General features: G+C 41.3%; 2 protein-coding genes and 1 long non-coding RNA gene across 6 annotated transcripts in view; 2 read left to right on the top strand and 1 right to left on the bottom strand.

Moving 5' to 3' along the window:
• Nucleotides 1-3,537, top strand: part of ZCCHC4 (zinc finger CCHC-type containing 4) — a 57,142-nt gene extending 53,605 nt beyond the window's left edge. For both annotated transcript variants that reach the window (XM_023223024.2, XM_023223025.1), the window contains one exon: nt 2,532-3,537. In XM_023223024.2, coding sequence (XP_023078792.1) covers nt 2,532-2,667 — 136 coding nt within the window. In that variant the 3' untranslated portion in view covers nt 2,668-3,537. The remainder of the gene's footprint in view (nt 1-2,531) is intronic.
• Nucleotides 3,538-5,217: 1,680 nt separating this feature from the next.
• LOC111549832 lies at nt 5,218-9,650 on the bottom strand. The gene is made up of 3 exons (XR_002733840.1): nt 9,606-9,650; nt 8,536-8,611; nt 5,218-5,879 (listed from the first exon to the last, which is right to left on the bottom strand). It is a non-coding gene; the product is annotated as an uncharacterized LOC111549832 (long non-coding RNA).
• A 136-nt stretch (nt 9,651-9,786) lies between these two features.
• ANAPC4 (anaphase promoting complex subunit 4) overlaps nt 9,787-19,393 on the top strand; it is a 40,064-nt gene continuing 30,457 nt past the window's right edge. For 2 of the 3 annotated variants that reach the window (XM_023223022.1, XM_023223021.1), the window contains exons 1-4: nt 9,792-9,993; nt 10,067-10,205; nt 13,294-13,399; nt 16,167-16,299. In XM_023223022.1, coding sequence (XP_023078790.1) covers nt 10,077-10,205; nt 13,294-13,399; nt 16,167-16,299 — 368 coding nt within the window. In that variant the 5' untranslated portion in view covers nt 9,792-9,993; nt 10,067-10,076. Of the gene's footprint in view, nt 9,994-10,066; nt 10,206-13,293; nt 13,400-16,166; nt 16,300-19,393 lie in introns of all 3 variants that reach the window. The other variant, XM_023223023.1, reaches the window with a different exon arrangement.

Below are 19,393 nucleotides of genomic sequence, written 5' to 3'. Positions count from 1 at the left end.
ACTTGAATTCTGGCTACCATTACAACTGCCTCGTTCCTACATTTACTCTACTTTAAATAATTATTTCCACTGAGTAACCCAGGATAAAGTTTTAAAAACTTAATTAAAGAAGCTTACTGAAGAATCTTATAAAATATTTCCCTTAGAATAAACCTTCAAAAATTGAATACAACCTCATAATCATATTGGTCTGGGATTGCTGTACCATTGTCAGTGTGATTCTGGGTGGTAGTTAGTAACATGCTCAGCCTTTAATTTTGTGAACTTACATGGAAACTGAATTTGCATTTTGATACTCTATTGTAGGCCCTTCATTGCTTCCTAAATATAGTCTATTGGGCACTAATATACTATTTCATTAGGGGAAATCATCTAGTATCTTTCAGTACTAGACCTTATCAAGTTTAATTCCAAGAGCAAATCCTTTGAGATGTGGATGCCTGATAATTCTTAAATAATATTACTTTTTTTCTCAGAGAAGACATCTAAACTCCTATTAATAGTTACTGCTTTAAAAAAAATTATTTTGAAATTGACAAAGCAAAATTATTTTTTTCTTTACAATAGTGAAAAATAACAACCTTTTGAGCATACATGACATAAAAGGTCTTTCCATCTCAGGCTTTTTACAGCTGTCTTATATTAATTTATTTTTCCTTGGTGTTAATTTTTCTTTAGTTGCTAACTGGAATGATGCTGGCTCCCTCTTGTGGTTAAAGCTCATTTTATCAGTTACATAAATATCTATAATTTAAAGGACAAATACTAGGTCAATTTAATTTTAAGACAAAATAAAACTGACTTATAGTCAGTTCATCACCATTCAAAGACTTTATCTCTGGAAGGTTTTGTATATTCATATTACAAATGAATATTTTCAAATATTTTCCTCCTGTTTTTGTTTACCGTATCCCCTAGTGAAATTTCATTCATTTTTAGTCCTGCTTATAAGTGGATGAGCCAAAGAGAAACTTAAATTTTGTGTACAGGCACACATGGCTTCATTGACTTTGCCATTAGAGATTATACTGTATTTCATTAAGTTTGCTAAATCATCACTTACCAAGAAATTATTCTACTTTAAAAAAGTGGGGAAGTAGATTTATATAGTATGCATTAATCAGTATAATACTATAAAGATAACTTTTTTGTTTAAGTTTTCAATCCTACTTCTTCTGTAGACTGTTCTATTTTGAACTGATAAGGTATCCCTAGTCCACAGTGCAAAATTTAAATATGAAAAAATTTAAGGTTGTCAAGCAAAATTCTGCGGAACAGTCATGTGGAACTAATAATGGCTAATATTTATTGAGTGATTATTATATGGTTAGCAGTTTGTATATATATAAATAATTTAGAGTATATAGTACAGCACAGGTCCTGGAATCAAGCTGGTTCTGCCAGTTCCTCATGGAATGTTCATTGATTTCATAGCCTCAATATCTTCACCTAAAAAAGTAGGGATAGAGAGGGGGTGACTATCCTCCCCCTTATATCTCTGTCTCCCAGCTCCTTGAAGTCAAAGATTATGCCCATTCATTTTTGTATTCTCAACAGGTAACATATATGCTGAGTAAACAAAAAGTGAGGCATAAATTGAACCCATTGGGGGATACATTGTTCATGAAGCTCTTTTCCCAGGTTTATTCCTGACAAGATCAAGAATAAGCTTTTCCTATGGAGAAGCTTATGAGAGGTGAACCTAACAATTGATATTGCTGGGTAATCAGGGGAAGAGTCCTGGTTTGGCAGTGCTGTAGCTCTGGCTCCTTCCTTGGTTCTCGATGTGATGAGCGTCATGACATGATTCAGCTAGCTTGGAGAAAGTGAATGGATGGGCCAGTAATTTTTTCAGCCACAGGTCGCCTGTAACTTAGTGCGGAGAACACCAGAAACAAAGAATCTGTTTTGTCTGGTGTGGGTCAGTGTTTTCAGAGGGTGAGTTCCAGCTTGCTTATTTTGAAGCTAATCTTCAAGATAAGGACCGCAAAATGCTGATACTCTGCGTGGCACTTGTCAGGACTTTTAGATCCGCTGAGGAAAGGAAAATCTGTAGGACTTAGGAAACGGGCCCTTTCAAGGCTTGTCGGTTTTTTCCATTGTGCTGTTTCATTCTTCTACCTCTGCTAACTGCCCCATGTATCAGCTCCTCTCGGAAAAAAACGGCACTCAAGGATTTGGAGATTGAAGTGCTGAGCTGAGCAGCACAGATGTACAAAAAACTTTTTTAAAAAGTCCAGTCTCACTGCCTTTGCATTTACCTCTGTGGTGTGTTTGCCCCAGACGGCTTGTTCTAAATCCATAGTAACCATCTTTTAAAGAATTTTTTTTTCTCAAACATTTTGCTTGGTCAGGCCTCTGACTCTTTCCTTCTTGTTGTGGTTAAGAGACGGAGGATTTATGCTTGCAATACAGTAGATTCTTTCCCTTCTTCTATTTTCTTATTTGGTTAGCTAGTTAATTAAACTTCAACATAATTACATAATTCACTGTGCTCATTCTGTGAAATAATTTAGCACCTTGTTTTCCAGAGCTGTCAGAAAGCAGAAGCAAAGAAAAAGTAGTAAGATGAAAATGGAGACCACGAAAGGACAATCCATGAATCATACATCTGCTACAAGGAGAAAGAAAAGGAGGGAAAGAGCCCATCAATATCTTGGCTCTTAAATGTCCAGTGACTTGAGAATAAGAAAGATTTATGGTCCAACCTTTGATGCCATTTTCTGAAAGTGCCACACTGGACTTAAATTCAGCCGCTTCCAGAGGTGTGCACCTTTCTGAGCTAGATAACAGGCAGGTGGCATTTGCTGGCTTACAGTCCCTTATCTGCCTCTCTGGAGACTTGGGAGTTGTTCCATCTTCAGCTGATTTACTAGTTCTTTCAGCATCCCTTTTTCCTCGCTTTAAGTCTCTCCCAGTCGCATTATTCTATTTTTATTTTTTTTGAAATGGAGTCTTGCTCTGTCTCCCAGGCTAGAGTGCAATGGCATGACCTCAGCTCACTGCAACCTCTGCCTCCCGGGTTCAAGTGATTCTCCTGCCTTAGTCTCCTGAGTAGCTGGGATCACAGGCACATGCCACCGTGACTGGCTGATTTTTGTATGTTTAGTAGAGACGGGGTTTCACCACGTTGGCCAGGCTGATCTCGAACTCCTGGCCTCAAGGGATCTGCCTGCTTTGGCCTCCCAAAGTGCTGGGATTACAGGCATGAGCCACCTCACCCAGCTCCTGTCATATTATTCTAGCCTCTTTAATCCAGAAAATGCAGACAGCATTCTTTTGCAGAAGATGTCAGAAGAAAACGAAAGTGAAAACCTATGAAGTTTGTCTACCTTGAACATAAAAGTATGTTCATTTAAATAGGAAAATATTTTATGTTAAATATGAAACAATAGTTTAAACCCCACTTGAAAAGTACAGTGTACAATTATTTTTAGACTGAATTTGAAGATGATGGAGAGTTTTTACAAAGGCACTGTATAGCTATAGAGATTGTAATTATAATTACATTATTATTAAATATTTATTTTCCATGTACTTTTTGCAGTTGTCCTTTGATGGTCTAGAATCACTTAAATGCGTGTTGAATGAGTGAGATGTTTAGAACTAAGACTTGCTCTGTCATTCCAGTGTCTTTTAACCTATGCAGTAAGTTTCTCTCTTTGTAAAAGTAGTTCGGAGCAGAAGTCAGGATAGTTTAGTAATGAAACTCCTCATTCCTACCCTTAACATTTCCTGGCTGTGTGATCTTGGCCAGGCCACTCTCTCTCTAAAAGCCCTGGTTTCTTCATTATTATAATGGGGAGAATAACAGTTATACCTGAGGTTTGTTTTGTGATTAAATTTTAAATGAGACCCAAGTGCTTGGCTCTCAGTTCTCCTCTGTCATTGGTGAGTTATGTTAACAATGAAGATTGTTACTGGGGTCTAATGGTGATTATCTTTTGGCCTGAAAACAAAGCACTTAACACAGTAATTTGAACTCCCAGAACAAACAGTTCATCTCCCCATTTCTCTGCTAGTTATTATCTCCTAAAGACTGAATTGTTTTGAATGACTTATATTTGCATAATGACTTTTCTCTTGTTTCCAAACAACTGCTATAAAGCAGATTTGGAGGCATCTTTGTTTGGGGTTAGCCAGAGCCCTGTAAAGAAGAGTAGAGGAACCGCACTCTACCTAGTATTTAAATTCCAGGTAAGTTAGGACTGATGCCTGGTATAGAATACTCAAGTGTGGCCCAGATCAGTGTGGCAGTGGTGTACCTCAGTTGACATCAATAGATGAGTTATACCCCTGGACTTCATAAGCATCAGAAAGCTCTTCTCCCCTTTGTTACATGGAGTGCTATGATAGGAGAGGCACATTTGGAGGTGACTGGGTGAGATATGAACTTTGTAAAACCATTGTGAGAGTTCCCCTCTCTGATTCAAGCAAGGATAGGAACATTGCCTGACTTTATGGTGTTCACCATTCCATGATAAAATCTATTGAAATCTCCTCTAAAACTAAGACACCTGAGGGACTGTGCTACTGAAAAATTGAGTTCTGAAGGCCAAAGTTATTCTCATCACTATATTTCCTTAATTTTAAGAGACCATCAGTTGTAAAATACACCACTGATTTTATCATAGCTTTTCAGGGGGAGAAGAGAAATAATACTTCATTAATTAATTTTTAGATTATCTGATTTCAGAAATACTGAAATGCAAAAAAAAAAAAAACACATCTTAGAATTGAGGAAATAGTTATAATCAGGAATAATGTGCTTACTTATTTATTTTGAGACAGAGTCTTGCTCTGTCAGACAGGCTGGAATGCAATAGCGGGATCTTGGCTCACTGCAACCTCTGCCTCCCGGGTTCAAGCAATTTTCATGCCTCAGCCTCCCAAGTAGCTGGGATTACAGGTGCCCGCCACCACACCCGGGTAATTTTTGTATTTTTGTAGAGACTGGGTTTCGCCATGTTGGTCAGGCGAGTCTCGAACTCCTCATCTGAGGTGATCTGCCCGTCTTGGCCTCCCAAAGTCCTGGGATTACAGACGTGAGCCACCGCACCCAGCCAGGAATAATGTACTTTAAAACTTTATTACTGTCTTAGAAAGTTAAAAATAGGAAATCTGGTGATTTTACACTTACATTCAGTTAATACTAATTTTAAGGACTTAATGTCTATTCCTTTTTCAGAGAATAAACTAATTAGTAGGCTGTAAAAATGTGTCTCTGGGAGGTAGAATGTGAAGCAGGATGAGGTCATTTATTCTTAATAGAAATCTGAACATCTGAACATTAAGATACCTTCTCAAAATAGCAATAGAAGAAAATCCCTGACATTTGACAGATAACATTTTCTAAGCTCTTTAAAAGGATACTTTTAATAAATAATTACAGCTAAATTTCATTCTTCTTCTTATATTATGAAATTTAATCAGATACAAAGTCTTTCTGTAGGCCCGATTTCATGTTTTTTTTCCTACATTAGTCCAGTACCTAGACTAGTTTATTACTCCATATGCCCCGTTATTTTCATCCGATACTGTTCTTTCTGCTTGGAATATGTCCCTCCATGTGACCAGTCCGTTCTCGTCTGGGAATCTTCCACAAGTCCCTGATACTGAAACCTTATTTGGCCCCTTGGCGTTCTATACCACATTTAAGGCCTTTCACATATTATTCTGTGATTATTTTTACAGATTTTATTTCCTTCAAAGATTTAGGTCTCTTAAGGTCAGCACCCATTTCATCTGCTCTTGTGTATCTTGTGCCTTGTTGGTGCTCAATAAAATTTGATGTATGAATGGAATTTTCTAGAGTCCTTGAAGTGGCAGGCATGCCTGAAATACGGACTGGACCCACTCTAATATGTTTCTTCTAGGTACTGAAAAAGAAAACAGATTTATATTAGGAGGGACTTAGAGTCAATATGAGGACCACCCTAACACTGAAGTTTTAAACGTGGGGATATGCTGTGTGAAGATGAGTAGCCTTATCTGCAAGGCCCCTTCAAAGTAATCTGCAAAATACTAGGCATCTGGGAGAAGTTTGACTAATCTTGAAATACAAAATCACAACCTACAAAAAGGGTCCTGGTCTGCTGCCACTGCCTTCACAGTCCCTGTTGGTCTCTCCACTGGAGTAGTACATCTATTGCCAGAGAAATAAAAATGTGTGTGTTTGTGTGTTGTTTTTATACTTCTTTTATGGTACTTAAATCATGCCCTGTGTAAGAATGACTTTACATGCTTGTTTAGCCCTGTACAGATTAGAAGCTCATTGATGGCAGTGCCTGTGGACATCATTGTGTTTGCTTACTAGGCACGAGAACTGTGCCTTTTCTACAGTGATAGAGATTACCAGCTGCATCACCTGTGACCTCAGTTAAACCCGGGAGGAAGCAGACAGCCAAGCTAACACATTTCTTCACCCTCTAGGTAGTAGGTGTTCATAAATACCAACTGAGTGAATGGAAATGCCATTTAATATCCTGCTTTATGCCTCACACCCTAACTGCTATGTAAGAAGCAGGTACACTTCAAGCTGTCTAGGTAGGACAGCTTCCACAAAATCTAAAGGAAAATCCAGTTTTACTTATTTTATGTGATTTTAATTGGACCATGAGGGCCTGGGTTGAAATTACTTGAGGGTCAGCTAAGAAGGTCATTGCAATAAAGTAAAGATACGATCTCTGCTATTTGATTTCAGGCAATAGTATAAATTTTAACTCAGCAAGATGAGGCAAATAGCACCAACACTGAGCAACAAGATCTCAGAGCTCTGAGAGGTTGAGTTTTATCTCAATTGTCTTTGGCGGGACAGTTAGTTACAAGATCCCTGGTTTAGCTGCTTGATACCACTGGATACTAGAAGAGGTGAAACAGCCGGTGATCTCTAAGATGGTAGGCCTGAATAGATGGGCCACTTTCTTCATCTGCAAGTGTGGAGAGGAGGAGTGGGAGAACACTAGAGGAAGTCAGCCCAAACATTCCACATGCTTAAAGAAGACAGGCCAGGTACAGTGGCTCACGCCTGTAATCCCAGCACTTTGGGAGGCTAAGGGGGGTCGGGGGGAGTGGATCACCTGAAGTCAGCAGTTCGAGACCAGCCTGGCCAACATGGTGAAACCCCATCTCTATTATAAATGCAAAAAAATTAGCTGGGCATGGTGGCGGGTGCCTGTAATCCCAGCCACTCGGGGCAGGAGAATCGCTTGAACCTGGGAGGCAGAGGTTGCAGTGAGCCGAGATCACGCCATCGCACTCCAGCCTGGGCAACAAGAGCAAGAGTCCGTCTCAAACAAACAAAAAACAGGAAAACAAAGGTTGTTGCCTGTTAACTTTACAGTTAATACATGAGCCAGGTAAATCAAGGAAAAATAGAAGCATCTCTAACCCTGCCACCCAGTGATAACCACTCTTATAACTTCCCTGTCTACTCTTCCAAAGATAGGTTCTTGCATAAATAGGCTTACAGACACATGCACAAATTTCCCTCAAGAAAATGGAATTTTAATTACATACTGTTTTATGTCCCATGCTTTTTCATAAGTATATTGTGAACATCGATTTATGTCTGCATAGTATTCTTCAGGATATATTTTTCAAAAATCTATGATGGGACATCTAGGTGGTTGCATTTTTTCACTTTTGTAAATAACCTTATAATGAACATACTTAAGCAAATATTTATTTCTCCTGCCCTTGCCTCCTTAAAAAGGATGATGATGCCTGATCCCTGAGCCTTCTTCCCTTTTTCTCTTTATTGTGTGTCACCAATGCACAAATGAGCCGGTTTGACAAAGCAGTATTTTCCTAAGGATGGGGGAGGCAAAAAAACAGAGGAGGTAAAGCTAAAATCTTTATGGGGCAGTGGGAAGAAAAGGCTGGAAACACGATGTGTTAATATTTCTTGCCTTACGGCTACTTTGGATCATTTCCAAGAACAATTCCTGCCCCCTACTGCCTACCAACACACGAGGGTCTATAGCAAGCTTGTCTAACTCGCAGCCTGCGGCACAAGAGGGCTTTGAATGCAGCCCAACACAAATTCATAAACTTTCTTAAAACATTGTGAGGTTTTTTTGTGATTTTTTTTTTGTTTAGCTCATCAGCTGTCATTAGTGTTAATGTATTTTATGTGTGGCCCAAGACAATTCTTCTAATGTGGGAAGACAAAAGATTGGACACCCCTGGTCAATAGCAGCATAAAACTCTGCTGTTTCCTGCCCTCACCTGGAACTCCACACCTATGCTGTTTCCTTTGCTGTAAGGCTTAGGAAATTCATATTCTGTGAAGACTTAATGTGCAGGTGGGTATACTCAGTCCCTTGCAGTACGGTGTTTATGCCTCTGGAACAGTCATTTTCACGTGCCGTGTGGGTGTTTGTATTCAGGTAAGTTCCAGGAAAATGGACACTCAATTTCCATTAGAATATCAAGTGCATAGATACTGGACCCCCACCAGGTGATCCATTATAACTGCCCCAAAACATTAACACCTGAAAATGCGTTTTGTGAAAAAGGCAGATGCATTTTTACCTTAGAAATGTTGATTCTGGAAGAGTTGGGGGCACATGCTAAGTTGTCTGCGGCAAAGGCAAGGGTTGCAAAGCCCCTGAAAGGAAACAGGGTAGGTATAAAGTCAAGGGCTGAGAACAGTACTTGGCACAAAATAGTTACTTGATGCTGAATGAGTCTCCCTCTGTCATCTACTTCCCAGGGGCTAGATCCAGACAGAGGTCTAGAAGATGGGGCCTGTTCAAAGTTAAAGGTCCTGCGGTCTCTTTCTTCTTTGAACAAGTCAAAGGTAGTGAAAAGTAAACTTTCCACCATAGGGTGTAAGTTTAAGAACCCTAGGATGACACTGTCACATTCTCTTAGGGAGGTCATAGCTGTGGGAACTGTGAACATGTTGACTCATTTAAATGTGTCCTACATAAAGCAACATCAGATGAATTCTGATGTACAAGTCTGCCAGGCTGACCTGTGAGCCTCTGAGCAGAGTTCCTGTCCCATGCATTCGTGTAGCCTCAGTTCCCCCACATGGTAAATGCCAAGAAGAAATCGTGTGTGAGCCTACACTCTTTATTCGTTATGATAGGGCTGCAACTATCAATACGTTTTGAGGGTTAAATGGGATGAGGTGTCACAGTATTATTTTCCTGTTAGGGAGGTTTTAGGGCAGGCGCCTCTTCTCTCTTCAAACTGGAATCACCCGAAGAGTTTTAGTAAATACTGGGCCCATCCAGGGTTAATTTTTTTCTAATTGGTTTGGGGTGCTGCTTGGAGAGGGGGACTTTTAAAATTCTATACTGACCCACCAGGAATGACATGAGAACTACTTAGTAACTGTCAGAGGAGGCTCCAGCTGATCAGGACCTAAAGTTCGTATTCTTTATCATCTCCCCGTTGTTGCTGAAGCCTACCCCATAAACCCCTAACGTCTCGTCGCCCACAGCAGCGAATTTCCGGGAAAACGGGAAACCTATGCAAGCTTGCCCACACACCTGCACAAACGCGTTCCCAAAAGCCCCGCGTGTGGCCGCAGGGGCCCGCCCCGCCCTTCTCAGGCCCTTCCGGGTCCCAGCGCCCAGCGATCCCATCCGCACCTAGGTCTGGCGCTCCGCTCCCTTCCCTCTCCGCGGCACTCGCGGCTCCGTGCCCCGCCCACGTGCCCCACCCTCCCTCGCTCCGCCCCTCGCTGCTCCCTGCCCCGCCCACGGGCTCCATCCTACCCCCACCTCGCTCCGCCCCTCGCTGCTCCCCGCCTCGCCCACCGCGCCCCGTCCCCGTCCGTCCCGTCTGGCTCTCAGCCCCGCCAAGGCCGGTGCGCGCCCCGCCCCGCCTCCTCCTCTCGCGAGGCAGTCCCGACGCCGGAAGTGCCTGGAGCGCGCGACAGCGGCGGGGCGGGGCGGTCTGGCGGCTGTGGCGCGCGGCCGGCAGAGGGAGGGGTGAGGTCGCTGGGGCTGTGTGAGTCGCCAGTGGGGACTCTTGCAGGTACAGCCGCGGTCGGGGCTCCTCGTGGAGGGCCGGGAGCTCCTGCCGGCCTCTTACTGGGGTGTCGTTGCAGGGCCGTCCCCATGTTGCGTTTTCCGACCTGTTTCCCGTCCTTCCGGGTGGTGGGAGAGAAGCAGCTCCCACAGGAGATTATTTTCCTGGTCTGGTCGCCCAAGCGGGATCTCATTGCTTTGGCCAACACAGCGGGCGAGGTGAGTGAGCCGGCGGGAGCCTGCCTGTGCTGGGTCTGCTCCCGGGGTCCCAAGAACACCGAGCCCGAGCCTGTTCTTTCGGGCCACAGGCGGCCGGAGCCTCAGTTTCTCCTTCTGCAGACATGGCGGGCCACCTGCTACCCCTCCCTTGCCTCCCAGGACGGCAGCAAACTTTAAGTATATATGCGAAAGGTGATGTCTGTGCTATTTTCAGTACTTTTATGGCTAAAGTAACAGTTTTCACACAGCTTAACATCTCACGCAATCTTGCTTCCCCAAGTCGTCTTCACTCATTGGTTTATTAATTAAATGAACTTTTAAAAAAGCGCACGATGTGCCACTCATGAGCTAGACATAGTGGTAGATCCGGGGACCCTGCCCTAAGTTTGCTTACAGTTTTAATGGCAGAAGGAAGAGTTATTATCAAACTTCAGCTGCAGAAGTGCATGCATGTAGCTGCCACAGAGGATATATTTAAGAATCTGGCTTCTCTTGTGCACGTTTTATACTACGGGTAGGATAACCACCACTAAAAATACCTTTAAGTTGGACAAGGAAGGGATACATTGGATTCCAGAGAGAACGTGCATGAGTGTTATCACCATTTCTTGTTCACATTAAACTTCATCGAGTATAAGCCAGTTGTACCCAACTTTCTGCTGAGAGTTATTACCTGCCAGCCATTTTGTAAGGAAACCTTCACCTGTGCATCTTTCCATCTCTGGCTTGAGAGTTATCTGGCCAGGTGAGAGTTGTATAGAGCCAAATTTCGAAACTAGGTGATAAGGAAATCGTAGCACCCTGCAGACTACAGCACCAGGTTACCTACCATGATCCAGTCCCCGGGATATTGATGTCTGATTTTTCAGGGCCCTCAATGAAATCTCGTCTCCCTCCACTGCCGGGATGCTTTGAAGCTCTGTTGTGGCTCTAGAGAGCAGCAGGTGGTACAGCCACAGAAGTAGGAGGGAAGGTAGACAGGAGGCACATCCGTGCAATCAGATGGGTAGGTGTGATAGAGGGCACTATTATATCCATTTTCTCAGTGAAGAAGCAAGGGTATTGTCTGTGGGTGAAGATGGAGAAGAATATATTGGAAGTTTGAGAAAGAAGAGGTATGAAAAAGCTGACAAGGCAGGTGGAATTGGGAAGCCTAATAGGATTGCCAGTCAGTGTTAAGAGCCACACAAGATCGGTGTTGTTATTTGAGACACTGGTTGAATGAGGTTGTATGTGTCTCGCTCAGTTCTGTTCGGCTGTGTGGGTGCAGGCATCGTTGGGTTTAACCAGTATTGTTGTTTTGCAAGTATGGCAAAGCAAGAGAAAGATGAAAGAGAGTTGAAGTTATGTGCAAGGGGAGTGATTGTGTTTCTGAACTTTGGGTTCTAACCTGATGAAGGAAGGAAGTGAAGGCAGGGGAGAGGGACAGTAAATAGGTGGTAGATTCAATAGACTGTATCCTGGTGAGGTCAAAGAATTGGAGTTGAGTGTTGTAGAGATGAGCTGGAAAGAGGGGCGGTGGATGGAAAGTGGGAAGTTTGAAATGGAGATTTTGGTGGCCCTGCAGTTGCTGGTAATGACCAGGCCAGGGGTGTGACCCTGAGAGTGGCTGAGTGCAGCAGAAGATGTGATCACTGGAGGAAAGGTCATTGAGAGCTAGGACATCATAGCTCTTGACACCAAAAATGAGGCTGAGTGTGTTGCTAGAAAGCATGAGCGAGCCAGGTATCCAGATCTTCAAGGAATGAGGGGAATGGCCTAGGGGTCTGTAGAGGACTGCAGTTAAGAGGGATAGCGGTGGTATGGTGTGATTACATGTGATTCAAAGTTAGGAGATTTTCAAGAAGAGAAGAAGTGGCATCAGGCATCAAGGAAGACAGCTACTTCATCTGCCCAAGAGTAGCTGTACAGGGGCTGTGGGATACAAAATGGCCGCCACCTAGCAAGGCTGCAGGGAAGCATTGTCCTCAGGTGAGAGGCACGTTTCAGAGAAAAGTATGAAGATATTAATTTCATGATGACACCTGACCGTGAGCTGTAGAAAGCGCAGAGGAAGGGTTTCAGAAATAAGGAATGGCAGGAATGGTTTCAGGAAAGAGAGGGTCAAGTCCAGGAGATGATGTAACCCGGAGTGAAGGGTGCTATGAGCTGTGAGATAAGGCAGGGTCATGGTGGTGAAGCTGAGTATGGAGATGGGGAGGGGTCTTGGAGGAGCGTGTGCATTTTGTGAGGCCTTTTCTTCCTTACTGTCAGTGGTTGTATAGAAGCTGCTACAGGGGCAGTCGTAGAGCTCTTGGGCAACATTTTGACCTTCCAAGGTGGGAATTTACTGGTGTGGAAATGGAGATTTAGAATGGTTAAGTGATTTGTCTAAGATCTATGGCTAGTGAGTGACACAGCTGAAATTAGGTGCCACGTGGACAAATTCCAAGCTTAGTATAATTTGACTATATTACAGCTAGCTACCTTTTTAGTGGTGTTTGTGTTCTTTTATTTCTTTTTTGGTTATCACCTTGGACAGCCTTCTTCTTTATAAAAGGTAAGTCTCCCATTGACATAAAAGATTAGGTACAGGGCCAGGCGCGGTGGCTAACGTCTGTAATCCCAGCACTTTGGGAGGCTGAGGCAGATGGATCACCTGAGGTCAGGAGTTCAAGACCAGCCTGGCCAACATAGAGAAACCCCATCTCTACTAAAAATAAAATATTAGCCGGGTGTGGTGGCATATGCATGTAATCCCAGCTACTCGGGAGGATGAGGTAGGAGAATTGCTTGAACCCAGGAGGCAGAGGTTGCGGTGAGCTGAGATTGCGCCACTGCACTCCAGCCTGGGCAACAAGAGCGAAACTCTGTCTCAAAACAAAACAAAACAAAACAAAAAAAGATTAGGTACAGGATTAAATTAGACCTTGTTTCACCCATTTGTTTTAAAAGACCTTGTGTTCATCAGACACTGTTGTCTTTTTCTATTCTTCTGATACCTAAGTGAGAGATGGTCATTTAAAAAAATTTTTAGTAAGGATCTAAGTTTATTTTACTTTTGGAAATGGATTTTTAATTTCCTGCCATTATATCTGCTTTATCTTAGGTTTTACTTCATCGACTGGCCAGTTTTCATCGAGTTTGGAGTTTTCCGCCAAATGAAAATACAGGAAAGGAGGTGACGTGTCTGGCATGGAGACCAGATGGCAAACGTAATGATAATATTACAAAAAATATGTTTTTATTTTCACAGTGTTCTGTAAAGCCCATTTTCAGAAAGGATTTATTGTTCTTAGTATATGTTAGAGTTATAAATATCAGTTTGAGAACTTTAAAAAAAAAAAACCTTAAAATATTTTTGTAGAACTCAGAGTAATTCTGCTATCTTGTTTCTTGGCAAAGATATTTCTTAAATAAAATCTAGCTTCTCGGCAGAGATAACTCCAAAGTGAAATCTGATGGAATATACAAAATGTTTTGGTTTTGTTCTTTCCACTGTCATCTTGTCCTGTATTATTTGGCCCAAGCACCACTTGCCACTCGCCAGTGAGTTAGTTCAAAGCCATCATGGCCTTCTTCTTTCACAATATATTTTCGCACGAAATGGGTGGCACATATTCCCTTGGTGCATGTGTGTTTGCCTCACCTGAGGCACTATCAGCTTTGGCCCCATACCGTCCATTTCTGTGTGTGATCTTTCTTCTGGCACCCTCTTATGTTATAGCCTGTTATGGCTCTGGTGACTGAACTCTCCTTCTCCATGTAATGTTTTTACAATGACAGTCTGTATTGGAACTGTTGTACACATACGATCAGTGCAGTAAAATGCTGTAAACTACAATGTAAAGTTCATTTGTATCATTGGTACTTTAAGAAAAAAGCAAATTGTTTTTGTAAAATATGTGTTGTTCTTTGCTTAATTTTTCTGTAGATAAATATAAACTATTTAAAAATTGTATTTGGTGCTTTAAGAAAAAAGTGAATTGTTTCTGTAACATATGTGCTCCTCATTACTCCCCCCCCGCCCCCGCCCCCCCACAGACGGTGTCTCACTCTGTCGCCCAGGCTAGAGTGCAGTGCAGTGGTGCGATCTCAGCTCACTGCAACCTTGGGCTTACTGAAATCTCCACCTCCTGGGTTCAAGCAGTTCTCCCCCCTCAGCCTCCTGAGTAACTGAGACTACAGGTGTGCACTATCATCCCTGGCTAATTTTTGTGTTTTTTAGTAGAGATAAGAGTTCACTGTGTTGGCCAGGCTGGTCTCGAACTCTTGGCCTCAAGTGATTCGCCCACCTTGGCCTACCAGAGTTTGGGGATTACAGGTGTGAACCACTGCACCTGGCCCTCATTGCTTAATTTTGTCCCTAGATAAATATAAATAAGTACTTAAAAATTCCCTAGGCTGAGTGCGGTGGCTCATGCCTGTAATCCCAGCACTTTGGGAGGCTGAGGCAAGTGGATCATGAAGTCAGTAGTTCAAGACCAGCCTGGCCAATATGGTGAAACTCCATCTCTATTAATAATACAAAAATTAGCCAGGTATGGTGGCAGGTGCCTGTAATCCCAGCTTCTCAGGAGGCTGAGGCAGAGAATTGCTTGAACCCAGGTGGTGGAGTTTGCAGTGAGCCTAGATCACACCACTGCACTCCAGCGTGGGCTACAAGAGTAAGACTCTGTTTCAAAAAAAAATCCCTGAAAGCAGATCACTTAGAGATGACAATTGTTCTGTTTTGGTGAACATCTTTTCCAATATTTCCCGATAAAATACATACATGTAGAGATCTATATGTAGTTTTATCAAAAGACAGTTATTTGGTGCATGCCATTTTGTTGTGTAGCTTTTTCTTTTTCTTTTTCCCACGTCAGTGTGGATGGATTTACCACATTAATGTTAATTGCATACTAACCCACTGTATTTATCTACTAAATTACTAAATTTACAAAATTTACTAAACCTGTTCCCAGATATTTAGATGGTTTTCAGTTTTTAGCTTTGATAAACAATGCTGTGTAAACATTCTGAACACTGGGAAGAACTTTGCCAGTAGCTCCTTAGATTAAGTCCCAAAATGGAATTTCCAGGAATGTCTTAAACATTCTATGCGCATTCTGTAGTCGCTTTGCTTGGAGTATATGTAGAATATGTGTAAGATTAGAGGACTTTTATAAGTAGTTATGAGATCTTGCTCTAAATCATTCAAAAACATGGAATCTCAAAGATAAATCATAAAAGTGTGTGTTAAAATGTATTTAGGTAGTTGTGTTATTCATTTTTTAAAAATCTCATGTTTTTGGACAGTAAAATATGTTTTTTGTTAGATAATGATCAAGTTTGTTTTAAATTGTTTTTAAGAAGGCTGGGATTGGTTCACATCTGACAAAGTTGCATGTGATGGTGATATGCGGTGAAACTCACGGCCCTCTTTTTGGAAATTCTTAAATTCTTAAATTGCATATTAGGAAGAAATAATGACTTGTGTACAGAAACCATACTAGAAAATTCAGCCACACTCAAAGGAAGATTTATGTGTGTTTAATGGCCTCGTTTCCCACCATGGTTTAGAAACATAAAAGAGGAATAAAAAGCATTCCAAGAACAAAGCAGATGGAATCACCGCTTACCTTTTAGACATGTGATAAGATATAATTGTTTATTTGTGGAAGCCTCTTTTGTATTTTCTGCTTGACAACAGGGTTTCAGTCTGGAGACTTTGATATGTAAGACGTTAAGTGTGATACGTGAGAAAGTAGCAGATACCCTATAAAGTTTGAGCACTTGAAAATAAGCTTAGATAATAATGTAACTACAATATATGCAAATATTTCTTTTTTAGTTTTTAAAATATTGAAGGATGTTTAGGTCAAAAATTGCCATGATTAAGATGAACTTAAAAGAGTAAAACTGGGCAATAAGTGAAATACCCATTTATTTTTCTCAGATGTTACACTAATTTATTCTGATTGTTTTTTCTTATTTTAGTTTTGGCCTTTGCTCTTGCTGATACCAAGAAAATTGTTTTGTGTGACGTAGAAAAACCTGAGAGCTTACACTCTTTTTCCGTGGAGGCTCCAGTTTCCTGTATGCATTGGATGGAAGTGACAGTAGAAAGCAGGTAATTAGAAAAACGTATGTAGGCATAGGATATTCATGAGATTTTAATTTTTTTAAATGGAAACTTAGGAGTATCTGAGTATTAAGTGTATGTGTGTTGCATTTAAATTTTGGTTTCAGTTTATCAAGATGAAATTTTTTAATGCTTTCTTAGATTTTTTTTTCCTTCTGATAAACATCTGTAGGCATACCTCAGAGATACTGTGGGCTTGGTTCCAGACCACTGCAATAAAATGAACATTGCGATAAAAGCAAGTCATTTGAATTTCTTGGTTTCTCAGTGCATGTAAAAGTTATGTTTGTACTATGCTATGGTACATTTAAGTGTGCAATGACATCATGTCTAAAAAAATTAAGTATGTACCTTAGTTAAAATATACTTTATTGCTAAAAAATGCTAATGATCATCTGAACTTTTAGTGAGTGGTGATCTCACTGGAGGTGGAGGGTTTTGCCTTGGTGCTGATGGCTGCTGACTGATCAGGGTGGTGGCAGCCGAAGGTTAAGGTGGCTGTGGCAATTTCTTAACATTGACAACGGTGGAATTTGTCACATCAGTTGGCTCTTTCAGGAAAGATTTCTCTGTAGCATGAGATGCTGTTTGATAGCATTTAACCCAAGGTAGAACTTCTTTCAAAATTAGAGTCAGCTCTCTCCAACTCTACTGCTGCTTTATCAACTAAGTTTATGGAATATTCTAAATCCTTTGTCATTTGAACATTGCTCATAGCATGTTTACCAGGACTAAATTCCATCTCAACAAAGCGCTTTGTTTGCTCATCCATAAGAGGCAACTCCTTATCCGTTCAAGTTTTGTCATGAGATTGCAGCAATTCAGTCCCATCTTCAGGCTGCACTTCTAATTCTGGTTCTCTTGCTATTTCCACCAGAAATTCTATGAAAGTGCTGAGAGGAAGCTGCAACTTGTTGCACTTTACTCTAGATTAGGTTTTGACTTAACAGAATGTTGTGGCTGGTTGGATCATCTGTCCAGATCACTAAAACTTTCTCCATATCAGCAGTAAGGCTATTTCACGTTCTTATTATTTTTGGATTTACTGGAGTAGCACTTTTAATTTCCTTTAAGAACTTTTCCTTTGAATTCACAACTTGGCACACTGGCAAAAGAGGCCTAGCTTTTGGCCTAATCTTGGCTTTCGACGTGCCTTCCACTCTAAGCCTAATCACTTCTAGCTTTTGATTTAAAGTGAGACAGTTGAATACTTAGAGGTCATTGTAGGGATATTAACTGGTCTGGTTTCAATATTGTGTCTCAAGGAATAGGGAGTCCTCTGCGAAGGAAGGGAGAGAGGGAACGGCCAGTCAGTAGAGCAGTCAGAACACTCACATCTCTCCATTTTTAAAAATTTATTTTTATTTATTATTTATTTTTGAGACGGAGTTTCACTCTTATTGCCCAGGCTGGAGTGCAGTGATGCCATCTCAGCTCACCACAACCTCCAGGTTCAAGTGATTGTTCTGCTTCAGCCTCGCGAGTAGCTGGATTTATAGGCATGCGCCACCATGCCCAGCTAATTTTGTATTTTTAGTAGAGATGGGGTTTCTCCTTGTTGGTCAGGCTAGTCTTGAACTCCCAACCTCAGGTAATCCGCACACTTCGACCTCCTAAAGTGCTGGGATTACAGGCATGAGCCTCAGCACCTGGCCTTATTTATTTATTTTTTGAGACACAGTTATCATTCTGTCACCCAGGCCAGAGTGCAGTGATGCAATCTTGGTTCACTGCAGCCTCTGCCTGCAGGGTTCAAGTGATTCTCCTGCCTCAGCCTCCTGAGTAATTGGAATTAGAGGTGTGCGCCACCACGCCCAACTAATTTTTATATTTTTAGTAGAGACAGGGTTTCACCATGTTGGCCAGGCTGGTCTCAAACTCCTGTCAAGTGATTTGCCCTCCTCGGCCTTCCAAAGCTCTGGGATTACAGGTGTGAGCCACCACACCCGGCCAAAGCTCACCACTTTATATGGCCATGGTTTGTGGTACCCCCAAAACGATTGCAATAGTAACATCAAAGATTACTGACCTCAAATCACCATAACAAATACTATAATAATGAAAAAAATTGCAGTATTGCAAATATTTCAAAATGTGACACAGAAGCACATGTGAGCTCATGGCTGCTGGAGAAAGGACTCCAGTAGACTTGCTTGGCTGATAGACTTGCTTGGCTGATAGACTTGCTTGACACAGGGTTGCCACAAACTTTTAATTTGTGCAAAATGCAGTATCTGGGAAGCAGGATGAAGGGAAGCACAGTTGAAGGAGATAGGCCTGTATTTTCTTATCGGAGCAGTAAACCTGAAGAGCTAAGAGTTTTCTCCTCTTTCTAGTCATTTCATACTCCAAAAATAGTTACTGAGACAAAAAACAAAGCTCCATAAAATGGTGAAATGGAAAACAACCTCAATTTGCCAATCAGTAATTTTAAAGTTATGTTAATTAATACATATATTAATTTCCATTTCATGATTTATATCATCTGAACTTTTTTTGTCTCAGCAAGTATTCTTAGAATATGAAAAGTGCTAAGTTGAGCCTTTTGTTCTAATGCTGAACAGGTTTTTTCTTTGTCCATGGTCCTGATAGTTTCCTTGTTTCATAAAAATAATTCTGCCTTAGTCTGTATAGTCAAGTAATACACCAGGGTTATAGTGAAGAAGGCTGGAGGAATCAGTGGTTTTGGCTAATGCTGAAAACAAAAATTGTTTTTCTTTTTTGGGGAAATACGGTAATTTTCTTTGTATTAACTTTTCCTTTCTAATTAAGTTATACTAAATTAGTATCAAATGAATTTGTAAATCCTGAATATTAATTGCCAGCTTTCCTGAGGGAAGCCTGAAAGAATTGAATGACAAGGGTTTGACCTGGTGTTTGAAATTCACTGCGGATAACCCAGAGTGATAAATCCATCATCAGATCATGAAGGATTACAAATGGTTATGTCAATCTGTAGAAGGTTAGAGGGTCAGAGCATATCATGTAAGTCCTATTCCAGCCCAGTTATCTGCTATGTGTATTCCCGACATACTTCCTACTGACAGTTTAGAAATGTTATGTGTAGATTCCAGGGTCTCTT

The sequence above is a fragment of the Piliocolobus tephrosceles genome, chromosome 3 (assembly GCF_002776525.5).
Source record: "Piliocolobus tephrosceles isolate RC106 chromosome 3, ASM277652v3, whole genome shotgun sequence".
Lineage (NCBI taxonomy): Eukaryota > Metazoa > Chordata > Mammalia > Primates > Cercopithecidae > Piliocolobus > Piliocolobus tephrosceles.
The sequence above is the reverse complement of the archived record's forward strand: the minus strand, read 5'-3'. Positions and strand labels throughout refer to the sequence as shown.